Genomic DNA, 21,271 nt, shown 5'->3' on the forward strand with positions numbered 1-21,271 from the left:
TTGGTTGCTGTCTCAGCAAGCAGTGGTGGGGGACTTTAGAGAAACGAGCTGAAGCTTGCTGTCGACTATGTATGTTCAGTCACTTCTAAGCGGTCGTGTGCAGGCCTGAGGGAGTGGTTTGCTTTCTCTGTATAGTGTTTAGTACTTTGTGTTGTGCCCGCAGCATCCCCAGTCCAAATCCGGATCACGACACTCTTTTCGTGTAGGTGAAGACGTCGTTGAACTCCTTTTTGCCATCACAGTATTTTAGTCGAGTGCATCCTCTGCTGCTCGCTTTTGCATTGATGGTTGGCCCCAGTGTCCTCTGTTGCTCACATCCAGAAAAAAAATAGCATGTGACCCACAGGCAGGAGTAGTCGTGGCCGAGAGGTTAAGGCGATGGACTTGAAATCCATTGGGGTCTCCCCGCGCAGGTTCGAACCCTGCCGACTACGTGGATCCTCGTCACTTTGTCTGTTTGCGACAGGAATTGTGACATCCAGGAGCTGTGTACAATCTGGATTTTTCTCTTACTTCATATGCAGCACTTAAAATGGGCAACTCACATCTCTTTTCAAGCTTGAAGTGAGCACCGTTTCAAAAGGCCCAGATCATCTGTGATTTTTTCCATTCTATTCAGGCAATCGGAGCAATGGCTTTGGCATCCCCGATAACTTCAAGGCCTTCACAGTGTGCAGCTCAAGAGTTGCCGCATTCTATTTGGTGGAGAATCTTGCATATTAGTGTTCTGAAATGTCGGATTTGTTCTCTCTTAGCATAGTGAAACAGAAACCTACTCAATTTATGTACCAATTTATGTACCAATTACTTGTTTGTCCAAACCACCTTAGAGTTAGCAACCGGCCATGAAAAAAAGAACACTCTTTCAATGTCAGTGTTCCTAGCTTGCCAGGAGCAGACTATCTCTTTTGTCCCTTTATATATTGTGGTCTTCATCATTTGATGCCACAAATTTTAAGCTGACAAAGCAGGAACACTTTATGGAGAAAGTGCTGTTAAATCACCGGGGTCCCTGTTCTTTAGAAAGAGCCCGGATAGCTCAGTCGGTAGAGCATCAGACTTTTAATCTGAGGGTCCAGGGTTCAAGTCCCTGTTCGGGCGAAGGTCTGTCAGTTTGTTGCAGACCTCCCCTAATGACTTGCTGTCCTCTTACCAGCCTTTGAGGGAGGTGGGCTTCCTCTTCAAGAAAAGATGTGGTGATGTGTTATTTCCCAGCATTTGGTGTTGTTTTGCCTTCTGTAATGCTTGTTTGCTGTCTCAGCAAGCAGTGGTGGGGGACTTTAGAGAAACGAGCTGAAGCTTGCTGTCGACTATGTATGTTCAGTCACTTCTAAGCGGTCGTGTGCAGGCCTGAGTGAGTGGTTTGCTTTCTCTGTATAGTGTTTAGTACTTTGTGTTGTGCCCGCAGCATCCCCAGTCCAAATCCGGATCACGACACTTTTCGTGTAGGTGAAGACGTCGTTGAACTCCTTTTTGCCATCACAGTATTTTAGTCGAGTGCATCCTCTGCTGCTCGCTTTTGCATTGATGGTTGGCCCCAGTGTCCTCTGTTGCTCACATCCAGAAAAAAAATAGCATGTGACCCACAGGCAGGAGTAGTCGTGGCCGAGAGGTTAAGGCGATGGACTTGAAATCCATTGGGGTCTCCCCGCGCAGGTTCGAACCCTGCCGACTACGTGGATCCTCGTCACTTTGTCTGTTTGCGACAGGAATTGTGACATCCAGGAGCTGAGTACAATCTGGATTTTTCTCTTACTTCATATGCAGCACTTAAAATGGGCAACTCACATCTCTTTTCAAGCTTGAAGTGAGCACCGTTTCAAAAGGCCCAGATCATCTGTGATTTTGCCCATTCTATTCAGGCAATCGGAGCAATGGCTTTGGCATCCCCGATAACTTCAAGGCCTTCACAGTGTGCAGCTCAAGAGTTGCCGCATTCTATTTGGTGGAGAATCTTGCATATTAGTGTTCTGAAATGTCGGATTTGTTCTCTCTTAGCATAGTGAAACAGAAACCTACTCAATTTATGTACCAATTTATGTACCAATTACTTGTTTGTCCAAACCACCTTAGAGTTAGCAACCGGCCATGAAAAAAAGAACACTCTTTCAATGTCAGTGTTCCTAGCTTGCCAGGAGCAGACTATCTCTTTTGTACCTTTATATATTGTGGTCTTCATCATTTGATGCCACAAATTTTAAGCTGACAAAGCAGGAACACTTTATGGAGAAAGTGCTGTTAAATCCCCGAGGTGCCTGTACCTTGGTAAGAGCCCGGATAGCTCAGCCGGTAGAGCATCAGACTTTTAATCTGAGAGTCCAGGGTTTAAGTCTGTCAGTTAGTTGCAGACCTCCCCTAATCACTTGCTGTCCTCTTACCAGCCTTTGAGGGAGGTGGGCTTCCTCTTCAAGAAAAGATGTGGTGATGTGTTATTTCCCAGCATTTGGTGTTGTTTTGCCTTCTGTAATGCTTGGTTGCTGTCTCAGCAAGCAGTGGTGGGGGACTTTAGAGAAACGAGCTGAAGCTTGCTGTCGACTATGTATGTTCAGTCACTTCTAAGCGGTCGTGTGCAGGCCTGAGGGAGTGGTTTGCTTTCTCTGTATAGTGTTTAGTACTTTGTGTTGTGCCCGCAGCATCCCCAGTCCAAATCCGGATCACGACACTCTTTTCGTGTAGGTGAAGACGTCGTTGAACTCCTTTTTGCCATCACAGTATTTTAGTCGAGTGCATCCTCTGCTCCTCGCTTTTGCATTGATGGTTGGTCCCAGTGTCCTCTGTTGCTCACATCCAGAAAAAAAAATAGCATGTGACCCACAGGCAGGAGTAGTCGTGGCCGAGAGGTTAAGGCGATGGACTTGAAATCCATTGGGGTCTCCCCGCGCAGATTCGAACCCTGCCGACTACGTGGATCCTCGTCACTTTGTCTGTTTGCGACAGGAATTGTGACATCCAGGAGCTGTGTACAATCTGGATTTTTCTCTTACTTCATATGCAGCACTTAAAATGGGCAACTCACATCTCTTTTCAAGCTTGAAGTGAGCACCGTTTCAAAAGGCCCAGATCATCTGTGATTTTGCCCATTCTATTCAGGCAATCGGAGCAATGGCTTTGGCATCCCCGATAACTTCAAGGCCTTCACAGTGTGCAGCTCAAGAGTTGCCGCATTCTATTTGGTGGAGAATCTTGCATATTAGTGTTCTGAAATGTCGGATTTGTTCTCTCTTAGCATAGTGAAACAGAAACCTACTCAATTTATGTACCAATTTATGTACCAATTACTTGTTTGTCCAAACCACCTTAGAGTTAGCAACCGGCCATGAAAAAAAGAACACTCTTTCAATGTCAGTGTTCCTAGCTTGCCAGGAGCAGACTATCTCTTTTGTCCCTTTATATATTGTGGTCTTCATCATTTGATGCCACAAATTTTAAGCTGACAAAGCAGGAACACTTTATGGAGAAAGTGCTGTTAAATCCCCGAGGTGCCTGTACCTTGGTAAGAGCCCGGATAGCTCAGTCGGTAGAGCATCAGACTTTTAATCTGAGGGTCCAGGGTTTAAGTCTGTCAGTTAGTTGCAGACCTCCCCTAATCACTTGCTGTCCTCTTACCAGCCTTTGAGGGAGGTGGGCTTCCTCTTCAAGAAAAGATGTGGTGATGGGTTATTTCCCAGCATTTGGTGTTGTTTTGCCTTCTGTAATGCTTGGTTGCTGTCTCAGCAAGCAGTGGTGGGGGACTTTAGAGTTGGCCCCAGTGTCTTCTGTTGCTCACATCCAGAAAAAAATAGCATGTGACCCACAGGCAGGAGTAGTCGTGGCCGAGAGGTTAAGGCGATGGACTTGAAATCCATTGGGGTCTCCCCGCGCAGGTTCGAACCCTGCCGACTACGTGGATCCTCGTCACTTTGCCTGTTTGCGACAGGAATTGTGACATCCAGGAGCTGTGTACAATCTGGATTTTTCTCTTACTTCATATGCAGCACTTAAAAGGGGCAACTCACATCTCTTTTCAAGCTTGAAGTGAGCACCGTTTCAAAAGGCCCAGATCATCTGTGATTTTGCCCATTCTATTCAGGCAATCGGAGCAATGGCTTTGGCATCCCCGATAACTTCAAGGCCTTCACAGTGTGCAGCTCAAGAGTTGCCGCATTCTATTTGGTGGAGAATCTTGCATATTAGTGTTCTGAAATGTCGAATTTGTTCTCTCTTAGCATAGTGAAACAGAAACCTACTCAATTTATGTACCAATTTATGTACCAATTACTTGTTTGTCCAAACCACCTTAGAGTTAGCAACCGGCCATGAAAAAAAGAACACTCTTTCAATGTCAGTGTTCCTAGCTTGCCAGGAGCAGACTATCTCTTTTGTCCCTTTATATATTGTGGTCTTCATCATTTGATGCCACAAATTTTAAGCTGACAAAGCAGGAACACTTTATGGAGAAAGTGCTGTTAAATCACCGGGGTCCCTGTTCCTTGGAAAGAGCCCGGATAGCTCAGTCGGTAGAGCATCAGACTTTTAATCTGAGGGTCCAGGGTTCAAGTCCCTGTTCGGTCGAAGGTCTGTCAGTTTGTTGCAGACCTCCCCTAATCACTTGCTGTCCTCTTACCAGCCTTTGAGGGAGGTGGGCTTCCTCTTCAAGAAAAGATGTGGTGATGTGTTATTTCCCAGCATTTGGTGTTGTTTAGCCTTCTGTAATGCTTGGTTGCTGTCTCAGCAAGCAGTGGTGGGAGACTTTAGAGAAACGAGCTGAAGCTTGCTGTCGACTATGTATGTTCAGTCACTTCTAAGCGGTCGTGTGCAGGCCTGAGTGAGTGGTTTGCTTTCTCTGTATAGTGTTTAGTACTTTGTGTTGCGCCCGCAGCATCCCCAGTCCAAATCTGGATCACGACACTCTTTTCGTGTAGGTGAAGACGTCGTTGAACTCCTTTTTGCCATCACAGTATTTTAGCCGAGTGCATCCTCTGCTGTTCGCATTTGCATTGATGGTTGGCCCCAGTGTCCTCTGTTGCTTACATCCAGAAAAGAAAATAGCATGTGACCCACAGGCAGGAGTAGTCGTGGCCGAGAGGTTAAGGCGATGGACCTGAAATCCATTGGGGTCTCCCCGCGCAGGTTTGAACCCTGCCGACTACGTGGAACCTTGTCTCTTTGTCTGTTTGTGACAGGAATTGTGACATCCAGGAGCTGTGTACATTCTGGATTTTTCTCTTACTTCATATGCAGCACTTAAAAGGTGCAACCCACATCTCTTTTCAAGCTTGAAGTGAGCACCGTATCAAAAGGCTCAGATCAACGGTGATTTTGGCCATTCTATTCAGGCAATCGGAGCAATGGCTTTGGCATCCCCGATAACTCCAAGGCCTTCACAGTGTGCAGCTCAAGAGTTGCTGCATTCTATTTTGTGGAGAATTTTGCATGTTAGTGTTTTGAAATGTCGGATTTGTTCACTCTTAGCATAGTGAAACAGAAACCTACTCATTATGTACCAATTACTTGTTTGTCCAAACCACCTTAGAGTTAGCAACCGGCCATGAAAAAAAGAACACTCTTTCAATGTCAATGTTCCTAGATTGCCAGGAGCAGCCTATCTCTTTTGTCCCTTTTTAAATTGTGCACATCTCTTTTCAAGCCTGAAGTGAGCACCATTTCAAAAGGCCCAGATCATCTGTGATTTTGCCCATTCTATTCAGGCAATCGGAGCAATGGCTTTGGCATCTCCGATAACTTCAAGGCCTTCACAGTGTGCAGCTCAAGAGTTGCTGCATTCTATTTTGTGGAGAATCTTGCATATTAGTGTTTTGAAATGTCGGATTTGCTCTCTCTTAGCATAATGCTGCCTGTAAAAAGGCCCAACAGAGACTTTTCTTCTTGAGGAAGATGAAGTCATTCAGCGTGTGTAGGACTTTTATGATCATGTTTTATCAGTGTTTTATTCAATCAGTCTTGACATTTTGTATTGTGGTGTGGTACAATGGCCTTTCAATGATTAACAAGCAAAAGTTAGCTAGGCTGGTAAATGTTGCGTCTAAGGTGGTTGGGGTACAGCTACCACAGCTGCAACATATATATGATGATCAGGTTCGTGGTAAGGCTAACCAAATTTTAAATTGCTTTGATCACCCACTTTATGGGGAGTTTAATTTGCTCCCCTCAGGTCGCCGTTTTAGGCTACCCATGTTACGAACCAGGCGTGCCAGGGATTCCTTTATTCCTGTGGCTATTAGGAACCTGAACTCACTTAGGTGATATCTTATGATTTTTATTTATTTATTTATGTCGTTATTCATTATGATATACTGATCTGTGTATTGCACTGCTTTTTTTTTTTGTCATTGGTTCGAGGAAGGAGTGTCTCCATTGACTGATGTGTTGGTGTGTGTTTTGTGTTGTGTGTATTATGCTGCTGGCATCTGGTGGTGCTTTTATTCTGTGTTTGTTTTTTAGATCCTGCTGCACACTAAATTTCCTTTCTAAGGATAAATAAAGTAGAACTGAACTGAACTAATGAAACTCATTATGTACCAATTACTTGTTTGTCCAAAACACCTTAGAGTTAGCAACTGGCCATGAAAAAAAGAACACTCTTTCAATGTCAGTGTTCCTAGCTTGCCAGGAGCAGCCCATCTCTCTTGCCCCTTTACAAATTGTGGTCTTCATCATTTGATGCCACACATTTTAAGCTGACAAAGCAGGAGCACTTTATGGAGAAAGTGCTGTTAAATCCCAGAGGTGCCTGTACCTTGTCATTGAACTCCTTTTTGCCATCACAGTACTTTAGCCGAGTGCATCCTCTGCTGCTCACATTGGCATTGATGGTTGGCCACGGTGTCCTCTGTTGCTCACATCCAGAAAATAAAATAGCATGTGACTCACAGGCAGGAGTAGTCGTGGCCGAGAGGTTAAGGCGATGGACTCGAAATCCGTTGGGGTCTCCCCGCGCAGGTTCGAACCCTGCCGACTACGTGGTTCCTCGTCACTTTGTCTGTTTGCGACAGGAGCTGTGTACGAGCTGCTTTTTTCTTTAACTTCATATGCAGCACGTATATTAGGAAACCCACATCTCTTTTCAAGCCTGAAGTGAGCACCGTTTCAAAAGGCCCAGATCATCTGTGATTTTGCCCATTCTATTCAGGCAATTGGAGCAATGGCTTTGGCATCCCCGATAACTTCAAGGCCTTCACAGTGTGCAGCTCAAGAGTTGCCGCATTCTATTTGGTGGAGAATCTTACATATTAGTGTTTTGAAATGTCGGATTTGTTCTGAAACAGAACAGTTGTTGTGAAACAGAAACCTACTCAGTATGTACCAATTACTTGTTTGTCCAAACCACCTTAGAGTTAGCAACCGGCCATGAAAAAAAGAACACTCTTTCAATGTCAGTGTTGCCAGGAGCAGCCTATCTCTTTTGTCCCTTTATAAATTGTGGTCTTCATCATTTAATGCCACAAATTTTAAGCTGACAAAGCAGGAACACTTTATGGAGAAAGTGCTGTTAAATCACCGGGGTGCCTGTTCCTTGGAAAGAGCCCGGATAGCGGTGCCTGGGGACCGTTCGTCTGTCTAATTTCGACAAATCACGTCTCTGCATGTCCATCTTTTCCATTTTTATGACAGCCAATCAGATCTCAGCATTCCATTTTAAGCCAATCACCGTGGCCCGTCCATCTTTACAATTTTAAGACAGCCAATCACCGTGGCCCTTTCCATCATTGCCGGAGCATGCGCAGTAAGTCTACCTCCTATCGCTCACAGCCAATCAGTAATATTTGTGAGTTATTTTTGGAAAAGCCGCGTGAAGTGTGTATTTGAATTTAGCGACTTGGGAATTTAATCCACCGAGGTAAGATTTCTCTATTTAATTAACTATCTTTAATTAATAGTGTTTTCTTAAATAAACTTTTACATTGTGTTAGGTAAGACGTCAACGTTGTTGCTTTGTTTAGTCTGCTAACTTTAACTAACTTAGCTAAGAATGAATGAATGAATGGAGTAACGTTAACTTAGCTGAAACGTATTTTCGACAGAGAGAAACGACAGTTATAATTGTTATAACATTGGTATAACACCCACAATGATTTAATTTGAATGAATGAATGAGTTTTGTGTTGTATTCAGGTGTTGCACCTGTTATAACAGGAGACTTTGTGTTTACCAACTGATAATAATCATAATATGATTGTACTAAATTACTTTTATATCTGCTACTACTATGTATTAATATAGTATACACTGAGGTACTTGTGTATTAATAAATTATACACTGCGGTACTATGTATTAATAAATTATACACTGAGGTAAAGTTACTATGTATTTAATATATAATACACTTACTATGTATTAATATACAATACACTGAGGTACTATAGTAGTGAGTTAAAACTACTCACGAATAGTTACAAATTTAAAGTGAATAGTTACAATTTTATTTACTCCAGAAATGGAAGATGGCATACAAAAAGCACAGGGCTATGAGTGAAGAGGAGTGGATGTCACGCCTGCGAAGGTTTGCTGTTGTAGGGGCCTGGCCTTCTGAGGCAGGAAACAGGCCGGCACCCCGCCAGAAAAAGTGGCATGACCTGTATCAGTTGCACTTCCGACTCTTCTGCCATGTCCAGCACTGTCACAAGGGCCATGACAAGGAGGACACCATCGCCTGCCTGCAGTCCCAGGATGTTCATTCAGACTGTCTCTCGTCTCTTCCTCCCTCTCCTGTGTCCACAACCACATCTTCGATACCATCGGTAGCTGCTAGAGCTGTGAAAAACTCTTAAATTAAGTGGTTTTCTTCACAATGACACTTAACTTCAAATAATCATCCTTCATTATTTGCCTTTTTTATTTATAAAGGAAGTGTCCGCTGCTGCCGCCTCCTCCTCTGGTACCTCCTCTGCTCCTCTTGCCACTGCACCCTCTGGTCCATCACCTGCCACCACCAGCTCAGCCGTCATTCCAACTCCCACCTCTCTCCAGGCCACTGATGGACCTGCTGGACCTTCAGGGCCTGCATCTGTTGCACTTGAGCAACGACTGGTAATTATGCCTGTAACATTTTATTTTTATCATACCGTGTACTGATCATTTAGTAGACTTTTATTGTATTGCAATATTTATTATTATTGTTGTGTAATAATAATAACCATTATTATAATAATAATCATAACATGTATTTGTATATCACTTTTAAAAAACGTTTTCAAATCACAAAAAATACACAATGCAATCATGAAACAGACAGAGATTTAAGACAATGAATAGAAATCTGAAGAATACATAAATGAATAAAAGCATAATGCTCTAATTAAAATCCATTTTTATAATAATGTGTTTTAAAAAGAGGATTCAATTTTCCAGATTGTGCATGCTTGTACCTGCTCTGCTGCTGCTAGTCCCTCCTCTTCACTGCCATCACCTGTCACCCCTGCAGCCCCACAACAACTGGCAAGTCTTTTGTAACATGTTGTATCAGTGGTGTTATTGTCTTGCTTATAATTGTATTATTTTGATATTTGTTTAATTATTATTATTATTATTATTTATTGTTATTATTACATTTAACAGGTTTCAAATGAGGACACCACTGCACCCTCTGTCCCCACCAGCCTAGCCTCTGCTCCTCCGTACTTCCCCATCGTCCCAGCCTCTCTTCCCACTGCTACAACTACAAGTCCCTCTGGGACACCTGCCATGACTCCAGCAGCACCACAGCAAGAGCTGGTAGGTCTTTTGTGACATGTAAACAGTGTGAAAGATGTGCTATTTTTCTGCCTGTGATATTGTTGTTATTTTATTTTTATATATTCATATATTTACCAGGCTGTGGATGAGCGCAGTATCCCACGGATGGACAGAGTGGACAGCATGGCAGAGTACTTGGTGGGACTGAGGAATGAAACTGGACAAACACTTAACTCCCAGCAGGCCAGTACCATCATAGCTCTTTGGCAGAACCTTCTACCGTATGACCAGCAGCGTGTGGCGTACTCTCCACGGTACAAGTCGCGCCTGACAACAGGACGCTTCAGGTGCTCTAAAAAGAAACCTGAATTTACGCCAGGTGTGGAGAGCATGACACGTTGCGTCCTAGGATTGACAGGATCCCCTGCCCAGTGGCCAGACTGTTGTCATCTGGTAGAGTGCATTTTTGTAAAACTCCGTGACATCCATAAATGTCCAAAAAAACAGGGTACATATGCACTGACTAGATGGACTCCAGGGCTGGACTGGCCATCGGGCATACCGGGCATTTGCCCGGTGGGCCGACGTGCTTTGTGGGCCGATACATCTCATACTTCTTTTTTTTTTCTTTTTTTTTTTTTTTTAACGGCCCATAAAACTCGTATATCGGCGGCCCATTGCGTTTAGTTTTGTTTAATTGGCGGCTCTGGGATCTTTGTGCCGGTGTAATGCATTGGACAAAAAAGTCAGCGTAGGTTTTTCTTTTTCTCACAGACCGGCGCATGATGAAACGTGTAGATCAGCGGCCCATTGGTTATTTTCTTGATTGACACTGGGCTGGTCCAATCACATCTTTAACTTCCTCCCCCTTTGAGCTCTGAGTGAGCGAGCAGTGTCAGTGTGTATCTGTCAAAATAGTCACAGCGATGGAGAAGAAACGCAAGGAATGTGCAGAGAAATAGCGTGAAAAAAGAAACTTCAAAGGCCCTTCAAGTGTCTGATGAGGATAGTGAGGAGGATAAGGAGAGAGATGAGTGAGTGCAGAGAACTGTGGTAAGCAGAACTAGGCTACTGTCACAACAACACTTATGGTGTGTTCACACCGAACGTGAATAGAGCGTCAAATACGCGTACATCGCGTTTAGTTAGACACTTGAACATTCGCTCGAGTTCAAATTTTTCAACTTGCGCGGAATATGGAAAGCATTTAGGGCCAAAAACACGTGAATTTTAACGCGTATTTCCCGCGTAAAATACGCGTATTTTACACGCGTGAAATACGCGTTGATTATTTCACGCGTATTTCACGTAAAATACACGTAAAATACGCGTGAAATACGCGTGACATAATCAACGCGTATTTCACGTGTGAAATACGCGTTAAAAATCAGTATGAACGGGTCCGTGTCATTGGCTGCTGAAGACTTGGGTCTAACCATTTGTGTGAGCTTAGAGGGGTGTACCTTTCATAGACTAGGCTACCACCAGTTTACATTCTATAGATCAGCTTATTCAGGTTTTTTGTATAACCTATATGAATAATATATTTAAATAGCAGTTTTATGGCAATTAATTTTTTTTTTTATGACAATTAATTTTATGACAATTTAGATAAAAAATTGTGGATACCTCCACTGGTACGTTAAGTGGATACCTCCACTGTAACTGATTTCCCCACACACGTTAATGCTTTGATGTTAAAGCTAGAATGTCCACTAATGTGTTTATTTACAAAAAGGCATGAGTGGAGAAAAACAAGTTAATTTTATTTTTATCTAAATTGTCATAAAACTGCTATTTAAATATATTATTCATATAGGTTATACAAAAAACCTGAATAAGCTGATCTATAGAATGTAAACTGGTGGTAGCCTAGTCTATGAAAGGTACACCCCTCTAAGCTCACACAAATGGTTAGACCCAAGTCTTCAGCAGCCAATGACACGGACCCGTTCATACTGATTTTTAACGCGTATTTCACGCGTATTTTACGTGTAAAATACACGTGAAATACGCGTATTTTACACGTGAAATACGCGTTGATTATGTCACGCGTATTTCACGCGTATTTTACGTGTATTTTACACGTGAAATATGCGTTAAAATTCGCGTGTTTTTGGCCCTAAAGGCTTTCCATAGCGGAAGACATTTGCGGCAAACGCGTCGCCCAATTCGCGTCATTCGCAACGCCCGGCGCGAATGATGCGTCTATTCCATTTTTTTACAGTCTATGGTCTATTCGCGTCTTTGCATTGACTTTGTATGTAATCTACTCGCCCAAATAATTAAATTCGCGTTCTGTGTGAACACACCATTAGGCTATGTAGGAACCCACTACCCAGTTACGCATTATTTACACATCTGCATATTTGACGATTACGCATTTTATTCGAATTGTAATGAGACAATAATGAGTAATGAGTTTGTAAACCATATTTTTCTTCAAAATAAAAGCTCGATGCCGTTTCCGTCAAAATAAAAGATCATGTGCTTATCTCTGTATAGAAATTAGTACGAAACTAATTATGAAAGTTGCTTTTATTTTTCAGTGCATTTGTTTTACAACATATGGCTATTACTAGTGCCATGGGATTAATATTATAACTATTATTATGTAGTAGTGTAATGTAGACAGACACTATATCACAACTAAAAGAGTTTTGAGTTTTTCTTTATTCAATTTGCACACTGAATATGGGTTGGAGCTCTTTATTTTTAACTCTCAAAGTGCACCAGATTGATGAATTTAACATTAAAAAGCACAAAATTTTCTTACGAGGGAGCATGCCCCCGAACCCCCCTAGAGGGACAGAGGTGCACTCACCACAGATTTCACAAAATCCTGTGGGAAAAACTGGTATTGCTATCCCAGCTTATAGCTTTCTTTAGGATTCATCACTGTGGAGTATAGTTCAACTTAGTAGTTATTTTCATCGGTTAACTCTTACTCACTCCTATTCACTTATGGCATTAGTGGTTTTAATAGGAGTTGGTATACATATTCAAGGGCGTGCAAAGTTCGGTTGTGTTATATAGTGGGCCAGTCTGGGCCAAAATGCCCGGGCCGATTTTTTGTCCCAGTCCAGCTCTGATGGACTCTAATTCTCAGAGACTACACAGCAAAATCCCCAGTGTTAAATTAACACTCTGAGTGTGGACTCATATAAACACTGAAGCAGTGTTAAAGTTAACACTGAAGCAGTGTTAAAGTTAATGAGATAATTAAGTGAATAATTGAGTGATGATTGAGCATCATTGAAGACACCTGATGATAACAAGCAGAATCACTGTAGGAGAAAACCGTAATTTTAAGTCACCATTATGGTGATTAGTATTTGCTTTAGTTGGGCTCTTGACCCTTTAATCATTCACTTCAGATTTTGTTTGGCTGCTGTATGTGAGTTATAACAGCCAGATGAACATATAGAAAAGGTGATCTGATGGTGTTGGTTGTGTTTCAACATAATCATTATTTCACAATCATTTGACCTGAATCACTGAACTCATGTATAGGCCAATTTCTGAGTTAGGTTTACTTTATTAATTATAGCAGCACTGTCCATGTATGGCATCATATTTTTAGCCTTTTCAATGAAACCAAATGATCAAAAAAAAAAAACGTCAAAAATTATTTATGTTGGTACACACAGACATCAAGAATTAGCATATGAATCTCAGCAATGGTGACAAACAGATCACTTCTGAACAAAAGCTCATTATTTATTCATGCAGCAATGCATGATTGGAGCCATGAATGAGTTTTTATTGGTGGCACCCAGAATGCACAACAACATGCTTTAATAATTGTCACCATTGTTGAGATTCGCAGGCTGATTCTTGATGTCTTTGTGTCTAAAAACTATATCAAATAAATTATTTAAAAAAAAAAAAAATTATATGAGACGTGTATAAAATAAAATTCTGTGGATTACTTTGTAAAAGTTTAAAACACTATGCTGTGCAAGAATAGTGCTGCAATAATTGATAAAGTAAACCCAATTTGGGCTCTATATGAGTTCAGTAATTCAGGTCAAATGATTGTGAAATAATGATTATGTTAAAACACAACCAACACCATCAGATCACCTTTTCTATATGTTCATCTGGCTGTTATAACTCACGTACAGCAGCCAAACAAAATTTAAAGTTAATGATTAAAGGGTCAAGAGCCCAACTAAAACACACACTGATCACCACAATGGTGATAACGGTTTTCTCCTTCAGTGATTCTGGTTGTTATCATCAGGTGTCTTCAATGATGCTCAATCATCCCTCACTTATTCACTTAATTATCTCATTAACTTTAACACTGCTTCAGTGTTAACTTTAACACTGCTTCAGTGTTTATATGAGTCCACACTCAGAGTGTTAATTTAACACTGGGGATTTTGCTGTGTACAGCAAGATCAGACAGCAAGTCCTGGGTAATGGTGCAGTCATGCAGAGCTCTACTCTGCAGTTGTTTGATGTTAATCAAACAACTCTACTTCAATGGCACAACAAGCGACTGAAGAGGCAGGAATGTAGTATTCTGCTGCAAGGGGTCAACTTGCCTGCCTCCATTCCTGTTGCTCCCGTACCTCTCCCACCAGTACAGGTACGCCCCACTGCTGCACCACCACAGCCTGCCCCTCAACATCAGTACCACTTGCCTCAAAGTACAGCAGGACAAGCAGTGGTCAAGAGGAAGTCTGCAGCTCCGGCCCAACGCACAGATTCTCTGCAGTCTATTCAGTTCAATTTTCATCCCACATAACACACTGTATATTACAGTTTTTTGAGTGAGCCTTGTAAGGAGTGTTGATTTTGTTTTTTGTATATTTTTTACCAGTTGATCAGAATCTTCTACCTTTATTGCTTGCTTGCTTTATTTATTTATTTTATATTTGTATTTTATATTTAATTATTCAATTCATTTGTCTGTGCCATGCTCACTGTGTGTGTGAGAGAGAAAGAGATAATTAAGATGTATATTTTGTAATAATTTTTTTATATATTTAAACAGCAAGGCCTTTATTTATTGCCAACATTCACTCAGAGAAGACAATTACATTGTTGCAGTACTTTCAATTCTATTTTCTTTCATGTTTAAATTAGATTGTATTAATGAATTGGGTATTTTTTCTCAAGCAATATGTAAAATGCATACATACAAACAACACATATGCATATGGTTATAACTTTTTATACATTTAAGTCGAAACATATGGTAATATTTCAGTTAGGGTTTTTGGTTAGAGATATTTCTATCTTTGTGTGTTTACTGCAATTATAATTTATCATCAGACATTTTTATCGTGTGTGTCTATATATATATATATATATATATATATATATATATTTTTTTTTATTTATAAAAGTGTCTCTTTCATTAATCATTTTGTGAGCCTGAGTCAAAACATTATTATAATAATTACTATTATTATTATAGGCCTATATATCTAATGTGTATAGTACATTTCAAGGAACTCCATATTCATATGGGTAATAAATAAATATAAACATGTATCCATACAATGAGAAAAACATCAATAAAATAAACATATGAAACCATTTGAAATTCCAGTGAAATATCACTATAATATACAGTTAGAAAAGAGTAATTTTAAAAAGATAATAAAGATTTGAACTAATAAAATAAATAATACATTTCAAGAAACCACATATTCATATAATAAATACATTTTAACAATTATCCATATATGTAAAAAAATACGTTTTTAAAAAATAAGTGTTAAGGCATAAAAGCACATTAAATTTATACATATGTGTTCATTAATTAAGAAAAGATTAGAAAATATATTGGGTGATTTCAACCTTGTCCGAGGTGGGACTCGAACCGACGTCGTTCACGTCAGTGATTTGCCCATGAAATATATAAAAAGGCAATTTTCTATCAAATATGAATACCAATCTACCAGAAAATCACACAGAAGTGTGAAAGGTGGGTTTATCTTTTCCTTTTCCTTTCCTTTTTCTCTTTTTTTTCCTTCTCTTTTCTCTCTTTTTCCTTCTTCCTCTTCTTCCCCTTCTTTTTCCTTCTCCCCTTCCTCAAACAGACTATTGTTCCCCAGGGTTCTGAGGGTCCAGGGTTCAAGTCCCTGTTCGGGCGAAGGTCTGTCAGTTTGTTGCAGACCTCCCCTAATCACTTGCTGTCCTCTTACCAGCCTTTGAGGGAGGTGGGCTTCCTCTTCAAGAAAAGATGTGGCGATGTGTTATTTCCCAGCATTTGGTGTTGTTTTGCCTTCTGTAATGCTTGTTTGCTGTCTCAGCAAGCAGTGGTGGGGGACTTTAGAGAAACGAGCTGAAGCTTGCTGTCGACTATGTATGTTCAGTCACTTCTAAGCGGCCGTGTGCAGGCCTGAGAGAGTGGTTTGCTTTCTCGGTATAGTGTTTAGTACTTTGTGTTGTGCCCGCAGCATCCCCAGTCCAAATCCGGATCACGACACTCTTTTCGTGTAGGTGAAGACGTTGTTGAACTCCTTTTTGCCATCACAGTATTTTAGTCGAGTGCATCCTCTGCTGCTCGCTTTTGCATTGATGGTTGGCCCCAGTGTCCTCTGTTGCTCAGTAGTCGTGGCCGGTTCCTAACAGTTCCTACCAGTTCCTAACAAAGTCCTACCAGTTCCTAACAAAGTCCTACCAGTTCCTAACAGGTCCTAACAAAGTCCTAACAATTCCTAACAGTTTTCCTACCAAGTCCTAACGTGGGGCAAAAGGACCAATAGGGAAAAGGGAAACATCCCTTTTCCCCATTGGTCCTTTTGCTCCACGTGACTTTAAGTGCCGTCTCTGACCGCATCAACGCGTAAAGTCAGAAAGAAGAGGAAAGCAGAGAAAAAAATGTCCGGTCGACAGTCAAGTTAACTTAGTGACAACAGAAGAAAATCGGTATGTAACGTTACAAGCAAATTTGAATTCTTAAACTATTAATTTACAAGCTGTTCTTTATATTGAACATAACAAACGGAGAGTGATAATGTTAAGTTATGCTGTCAACCATCTGTGCATCACTGCTAGCATCCCAGAAAGAGACTCTTATAATTAACAACACAACAAAAAAGTGTCTGTTAACTACGTGTCAAACTCTCTGTTATTTTTTTGCAATAACTTTAGTTGTTGTTGTTGCTGTTACTCGATGTAACGTTATCTCACGTTACAAATGGTGGACAACCATTTAAACGTCATGGATAAACTTTTCTTTTTTAATAAATAAAAATTATGTTTTTATTACCAAATCATCACCCTATGAAGATTATTCATAAATAAAAACTTAATTAAAAAATATTATGATTTGATGATATAATACTCATTGAAACTGAATGAATAGTACGCAAAAAAAATCTAGATAATGTCTCTAAAGAGCCAAGAAATGCTTGTTTATGAATAGAAAAACAACATGCAACCAACACTTCCCTATTCCCAATCATCAATATCTCAGTGTTTTCCCTGACATGTACACTGATATTTGTAGATATGACAAAGACAGGCAAACCCGACGGATACTGGACAGGTATCATGTACCAGTATGCGCTGGGGAAATACAAGTTTACCACAGGTAAGCGGCCAGGGGCCAGGAAATGGAAGGCTGTCATACAGCGGATTGATGCCTGTCCGTTGACTCCGCCGTTTAACCTACAAGTCCGGTATTATGACATCTTCGGGAGAAGAATCCCCTGCAGTTGTGGATATCATAAGGTAAGTAATGAGTATACTTAATGTTGAAATCTGTGGCAGTTGCCATAAGCCATTGTGTTAGCTTTGAGCTTTATAGGCAAATAAAAAACATCTACACAAGAAAATACATTAAATGTCCCATTACTTGTGTTTGGGTTGAATTTAAATTATTAACAATAATGTTTTAAACCTATTTTTAGACTAAGGAAAGAAAAGCTAACTCCTTTTTCACAGTCAGGCGACCAGACAGGTGAGGCACAGAGTGGCACCAGTGCAGGGATGCAGCAGTTAGGTCCCGTGGCACACAGCAGCTCCAGTGCAGGGATGCAGCAGTTAGGTCCCGTGGCACACAGCAGCTCCAATGCAGGGATGCAGCAGGCAGGCCCCGTGGCACACAGCAGCTCCAGTGCAGGGATGCAGCAGGCAGGCCCCGTGGCACACAGCAACTCCAGTACAGGGATGCAGCAGGCAGGCCCAGTGGCACACAGCAACTCCAGTACAGGGATGCAGCAGGCAGGCCCCGTGGCACACAGCAGCTCCAGTACAGGGACTCAGCATGCAGGCCCCGTGGCACACAGCAGTTCAAGCTGTCAGATTAAGTGCTGTCTTTGTAGCGAGAACATTAATGCTGAACCATTTTCAGAGCATTTATCTGACTTCCATGCAGAGGAATGTTGTGAGCAGTGTGGGAAGAAGGTCAGTAGTGCACTTGGGCTTCTCGAACATATTTCAGAAGGTCATGATCTTTCAGTCACCAGCGGGTATGCACCACAACAACCCCCACCACAACAACCCCCACCACTACAACAACCTCCTCCACAACCGAGACAACCTCCTCCACAACCGAGACAACCTCCTCCACAACCGAGACAACCTCCTCCACAACCGAGACAACCTCCTCCACAACCACAACCACCACCTCCTACTCGTGCTACATCGCCATATATTATCCCCCTGAGGCCATTGGTGGTGAATTGGCCAAGTTTTTTGCCTAAGCAGTTCATGCGGGTCATTAAGCCAGCTGACAGGGAGTGGATTGCCCAGTCCCTTTATGAACCCACAGGACAGCTGAAGCAACAGCTTTCACAAAACTGGTTCTATCCTCCCAGTCCACCAAAGGTGACAACTGCACCACCTGATCCAATGACCTACTTCAGGCAGAGGATGTTCCTGTGGGCACCAATGAGGATGTGGGGTATTCCGCTTAAGTGTCATCAGTGTAACCGCAAGATGCACCACTCTGGGATTTACACTAAGGCAAGGGAAGTGATTGACGTTGACACCAGGTACTACTTGATTGGAGGGGACTATCCACAATGCAGTAAGTGCATGATCCCCGTCTGTCCGTGGAGTACTGAGATGTTGGGACAGCTAGATCCTGCTCACAGAAACCAATTCCCTGCTGTTCTCACAACACAGCTGGCTCTGGACAGGAGGTGTGTTACAATGTTGAAACCCCGAACTGCAGGGAACAGCTCCAGTTACCTACAGAAAGCACTGGAGGAAGTTCACAGTGAGGAATGGGCAAGGCGGACAATTGACTACTTGTCTGACTGTGAGCTTCACAAAAGGAGAAGCTGCATGTACCAGTGTGAGGAAGCAGTCTATGAGCCACCACCACCTTTTTGCCCCCTACCTCTGGCACAGTGGTTTGAAACAGTGCATGCCAATGAGATCCTTGCTCACCTGGATGAGATGAAGGGTGTCATCACCTCAACATATGGCAGGATCTTAAAGCTTGACTCCACAAAAAAGGTACAGGCAGGTCTTTGTTTTCATCAGTGGTCATTGATTAAAATTGATAAGGGAACACTTAATTGATCCCCAGGCGCAGAAATGTGGGTGTTTTGTTGGCTATATTTATTGTGTTTTGAGTAATCTGTTTTATTTATTATTTGTTTATGTTGTAATACTGATTTATTTTTATAGATCACAAAGAAACTTGCTGGTGACATTGCGGACACAGCTACGTGGATGACAAACATCAGCAACGAATGTGGCCTGGTTCTGAACTGTGTGCTAACCACAGGTGAGGGAGCTGGTCTTGAGGACTTGTGCCAAGGCATTGTCAAGCGCTACCAGGGCGCCGGGGAGCCAGAGCCAGAAGTAATTTATGTTGACCGGGATTGCTGCAGCGAGACAGGTACAGTATATATTATACAGTGTATAGTTTGCTTCTGTTTTACCTTTCTATGATTGTTTTTTGTATACTGTATATTCTCTACTATGTAGCAGAAGGGAGTTACAATACTCGTTTCATTTTACAACCCTGCTGGATTGTGATCATTAAAACTACCGTCATAATGTTTGCGTTGTAATGTAATATTTATTACAGGCACAAAAGTAAACTTTTACCAACATGCTTAACTTGATGTAGTTTTAAGTGTATTCCTAAATTAAACAAGGATTCAAGTTTTTGTAATGAGGTACGTCATTCTATATGATATGTTGCATCCTTTCATGATTGTCACATCATTGCTCATGTGTACAGGTGCACCCCCAGTTCTTGTTTGGTTTAAACCATGGAAGACCATTGTGAGACTGGATATTTTTCACTTCATGAGGCGATTCACTGCTGGTCTCACAACAGAACACCATCCTCTGTATGGCACCTTCTGCTCCAAGTTGTCAAGCTGTATCTTTGAGTGGGACCAGGATGACATCTCTCGTCTCAAGGATGCGAAGAGGTCACAGCTTAAGAGAAAGCATGGTGGTCATGCTCCCACAGAAGCGCAAGTTCTGGCCAACATCAGCTCCAGTGAACTTGCCAAGCACTGCAAAAGGAGAACTCGTGGGGTTGAGGAGACACACAGCCTGATTGAAGGATTGCTGAACTCCATGTGGGCTCTGACTGACACATCAGGATTATGCCTGATAAACCCTGAGAGCATGAAACATGTGTGGGAGGCGCAACAGAAGCACTTGCCATGCATCCAGGATCCACCTGGTGTTGAACTATACACCAAACTTGGCTCTGGGTTACAAAAGGGAGACAAGGTCCTGGATGTATTCAGATGTGGCAGAGGGTCGTCCTCTGTGGAAAGCTTTCATCGCCACCAGTGCACCTTTATCCCGGGTAAGTAGAAATTCTATAGTGATAGAAATTTTTTTTTTTTAAACGCCCTCAACATCAAGCACAAAACAAAACTCTCCCGCATAACTAATCCGCTCAGCATCTCAAAGCCCCCCTATCTGAACTGTACACCCGGGCAGTAATCAGGATAGCCTCTTTGATTAAGCCCCCATCACCCCCTTCAGTCACTGCCATCAGGTCAACGTTGCAAAGTCCCACTGGTTTGGAGCAACGTCTATGGAAAATAATATTTTGATCCTCTGCGATCATTACTCTGAACAAACATAAAAAGGCACTGTACTATAATTTGTTTAACAATGTCAATGTTTAGACATTCTTTTAGTTCTATCTTGGGTGGGTGTTTGTTTGTAGATGGCTTTAAATGTGTATATTGTTTAAATGTTCAGCCTTTCTGTTGTCCTGTGAGAGGCAATAAAGTACACGGACAAAGCAGGCAGGTCAATCCCCACAAAGCAACAGAAAATATCTTATCAATCTAAGTTATAATTTTCTGGTATGTCTCAAGTGTCTAAGAGGAGATACAAAACTAATATTTCAATTATCATTTGTGTTTTTTTTTTTTTCCCAAGGATGGAGAAGTAATGCCATGCACACGCAGATGTACATGCTTGAGGGTGGATCCAGGTGGAACATGAACCGAGCCCATGAAGCTGTGGATGTGAGTGAAACGTCACACACAAGAATCTATGATGTCCGCTTGATGTCCAACGTCAATGCCCTCAGCAACAGTGTCCTTGGCCGTGCACTCATTCGAGAATTTATTCTACCTGGGAAAACCACCGGTAAGATCCTCCAGGAGAGAGCATTTTCCTTGTGACTACACTTTT

At 41.8% G+C, this 21,271-nt stretch overlaps 1 protein-coding gene and 7 non-coding genes across 8 annotated transcripts; all 8 read left to right on the forward strand.

Moving 5' to 3' along the window:
- The first annotated feature begins 352 nt into the window (after positions 1-352).
- trnas-uga (transfer RNA serine (anticodon UGA)) lies at positions 353-434 on the forward strand. Its single transcript has one exon. It is a non-coding gene; the product is annotated as a tRNA-Ser (tRNA).
- Positions 435-1,028: 594 nt separating this feature from the next.
- Positions 1,029-1,101, forward strand: trnak-uuu (transfer RNA lysine (anticodon UUU)). The gene has a single exon. It is a non-coding gene; the product is annotated as a tRNA-Lys (tRNA).
- A 494-nt stretch (positions 1,102-1,595) lies between these two features.
- trnas-uga (transfer RNA serine (anticodon UGA)) lies at positions 1,596-1,677 on the forward strand. The gene has a single exon. It is a non-coding gene; the product is annotated as a tRNA-Ser (tRNA).
- Positions 1,678-2,823: 1,146 nt separating this feature from the next.
- On the forward strand, positions 2,824-2,905 carry trnas-uga (transfer RNA serine (anticodon UGA)). Its single transcript has one exon. It is a non-coding gene; the product is annotated as a tRNA-Ser (tRNA).
- An 897-nt stretch (positions 2,906-3,802) lies between these two features.
- trnas-uga (transfer RNA serine (anticodon UGA)) lies at positions 3,803-3,884 on the forward strand. Its single transcript has one exon. It is a non-coding gene; the product is annotated as a tRNA-Ser (tRNA).
- A 1,164-nt stretch (positions 3,885-5,048) lies between these two features.
- Positions 5,049-5,130, forward strand: trnas-uga (transfer RNA serine (anticodon UGA)). Its single transcript has one exon. It is a non-coding gene; the product is annotated as a tRNA-Ser (tRNA).
- Positions 5,131-6,878: 1,748 nt separating this feature from the next.
- Positions 6,879-6,960, forward strand: trnas-cga (transfer RNA serine (anticodon CGA)). The gene has a single exon. It is a non-coding gene; the product is annotated as a tRNA-Ser (tRNA).
- A 10,502-nt stretch (positions 6,961-17,462) lies between these two features.
- On the forward strand, positions 17,463-21,261 carry LOC130088287 (uncharacterized). Its single transcript, XM_056255040.1, has 3 exons — positions 17,463-19,493; positions 19,842-20,426; positions 21,014-21,261. The coding sequence occupies exons 1-3, from the start codon at positions 19,325-19,327 to the stop codon at positions 21,259-21,261; spliced, it is 1,002 nt and encodes a 333-aa protein (XP_056111015.1). The 5' UTR covers positions 17,463-19,324.
- The last annotated feature ends 10 nt before the right edge of the window (positions 21,262-21,271 follow it).

Source organism: Rhinichthys klamathensis, unplaced genomic scaffold, assembly GCF_029890125.1.
Source record: "Rhinichthys klamathensis goyatoka isolate OS25496 unplaced genomic scaffold, OSU_Roscu_1.1 h1tg000001l_1, whole genome shotgun sequence".
Classification (NCBI taxonomy): domain Eukaryota; kingdom Metazoa; phylum Chordata; class Actinopteri; order Cypriniformes; family Leuciscidae; genus Rhinichthys; species Rhinichthys klamathensis.

Excerpts from the sequence above, each read along its gene's own strand:
- LOC130088287 (XM_056255040.1), top strand. The coding sequence starts at position 19,325 with ATGACAAACATCAGCAACGAATGTGGCCTGGTTCTGAACTGTGTGCTA. Across the intron at positions 19,494-19,841 it reads GGATTGCTGCAGCGAGACAG|GTGCACCCCCAGTTCTTGTT; the intron begins GTACAGTATATA and ends TCATGTGTACAG. Across the intron at positions 20,427-21,013 it reads CCAGTGCACCTTTATCCCGG|GATGGAGAAGTAATGCCATG; the intron begins GTAAGTAGAAAT and ends TTTTTTCCCAAG.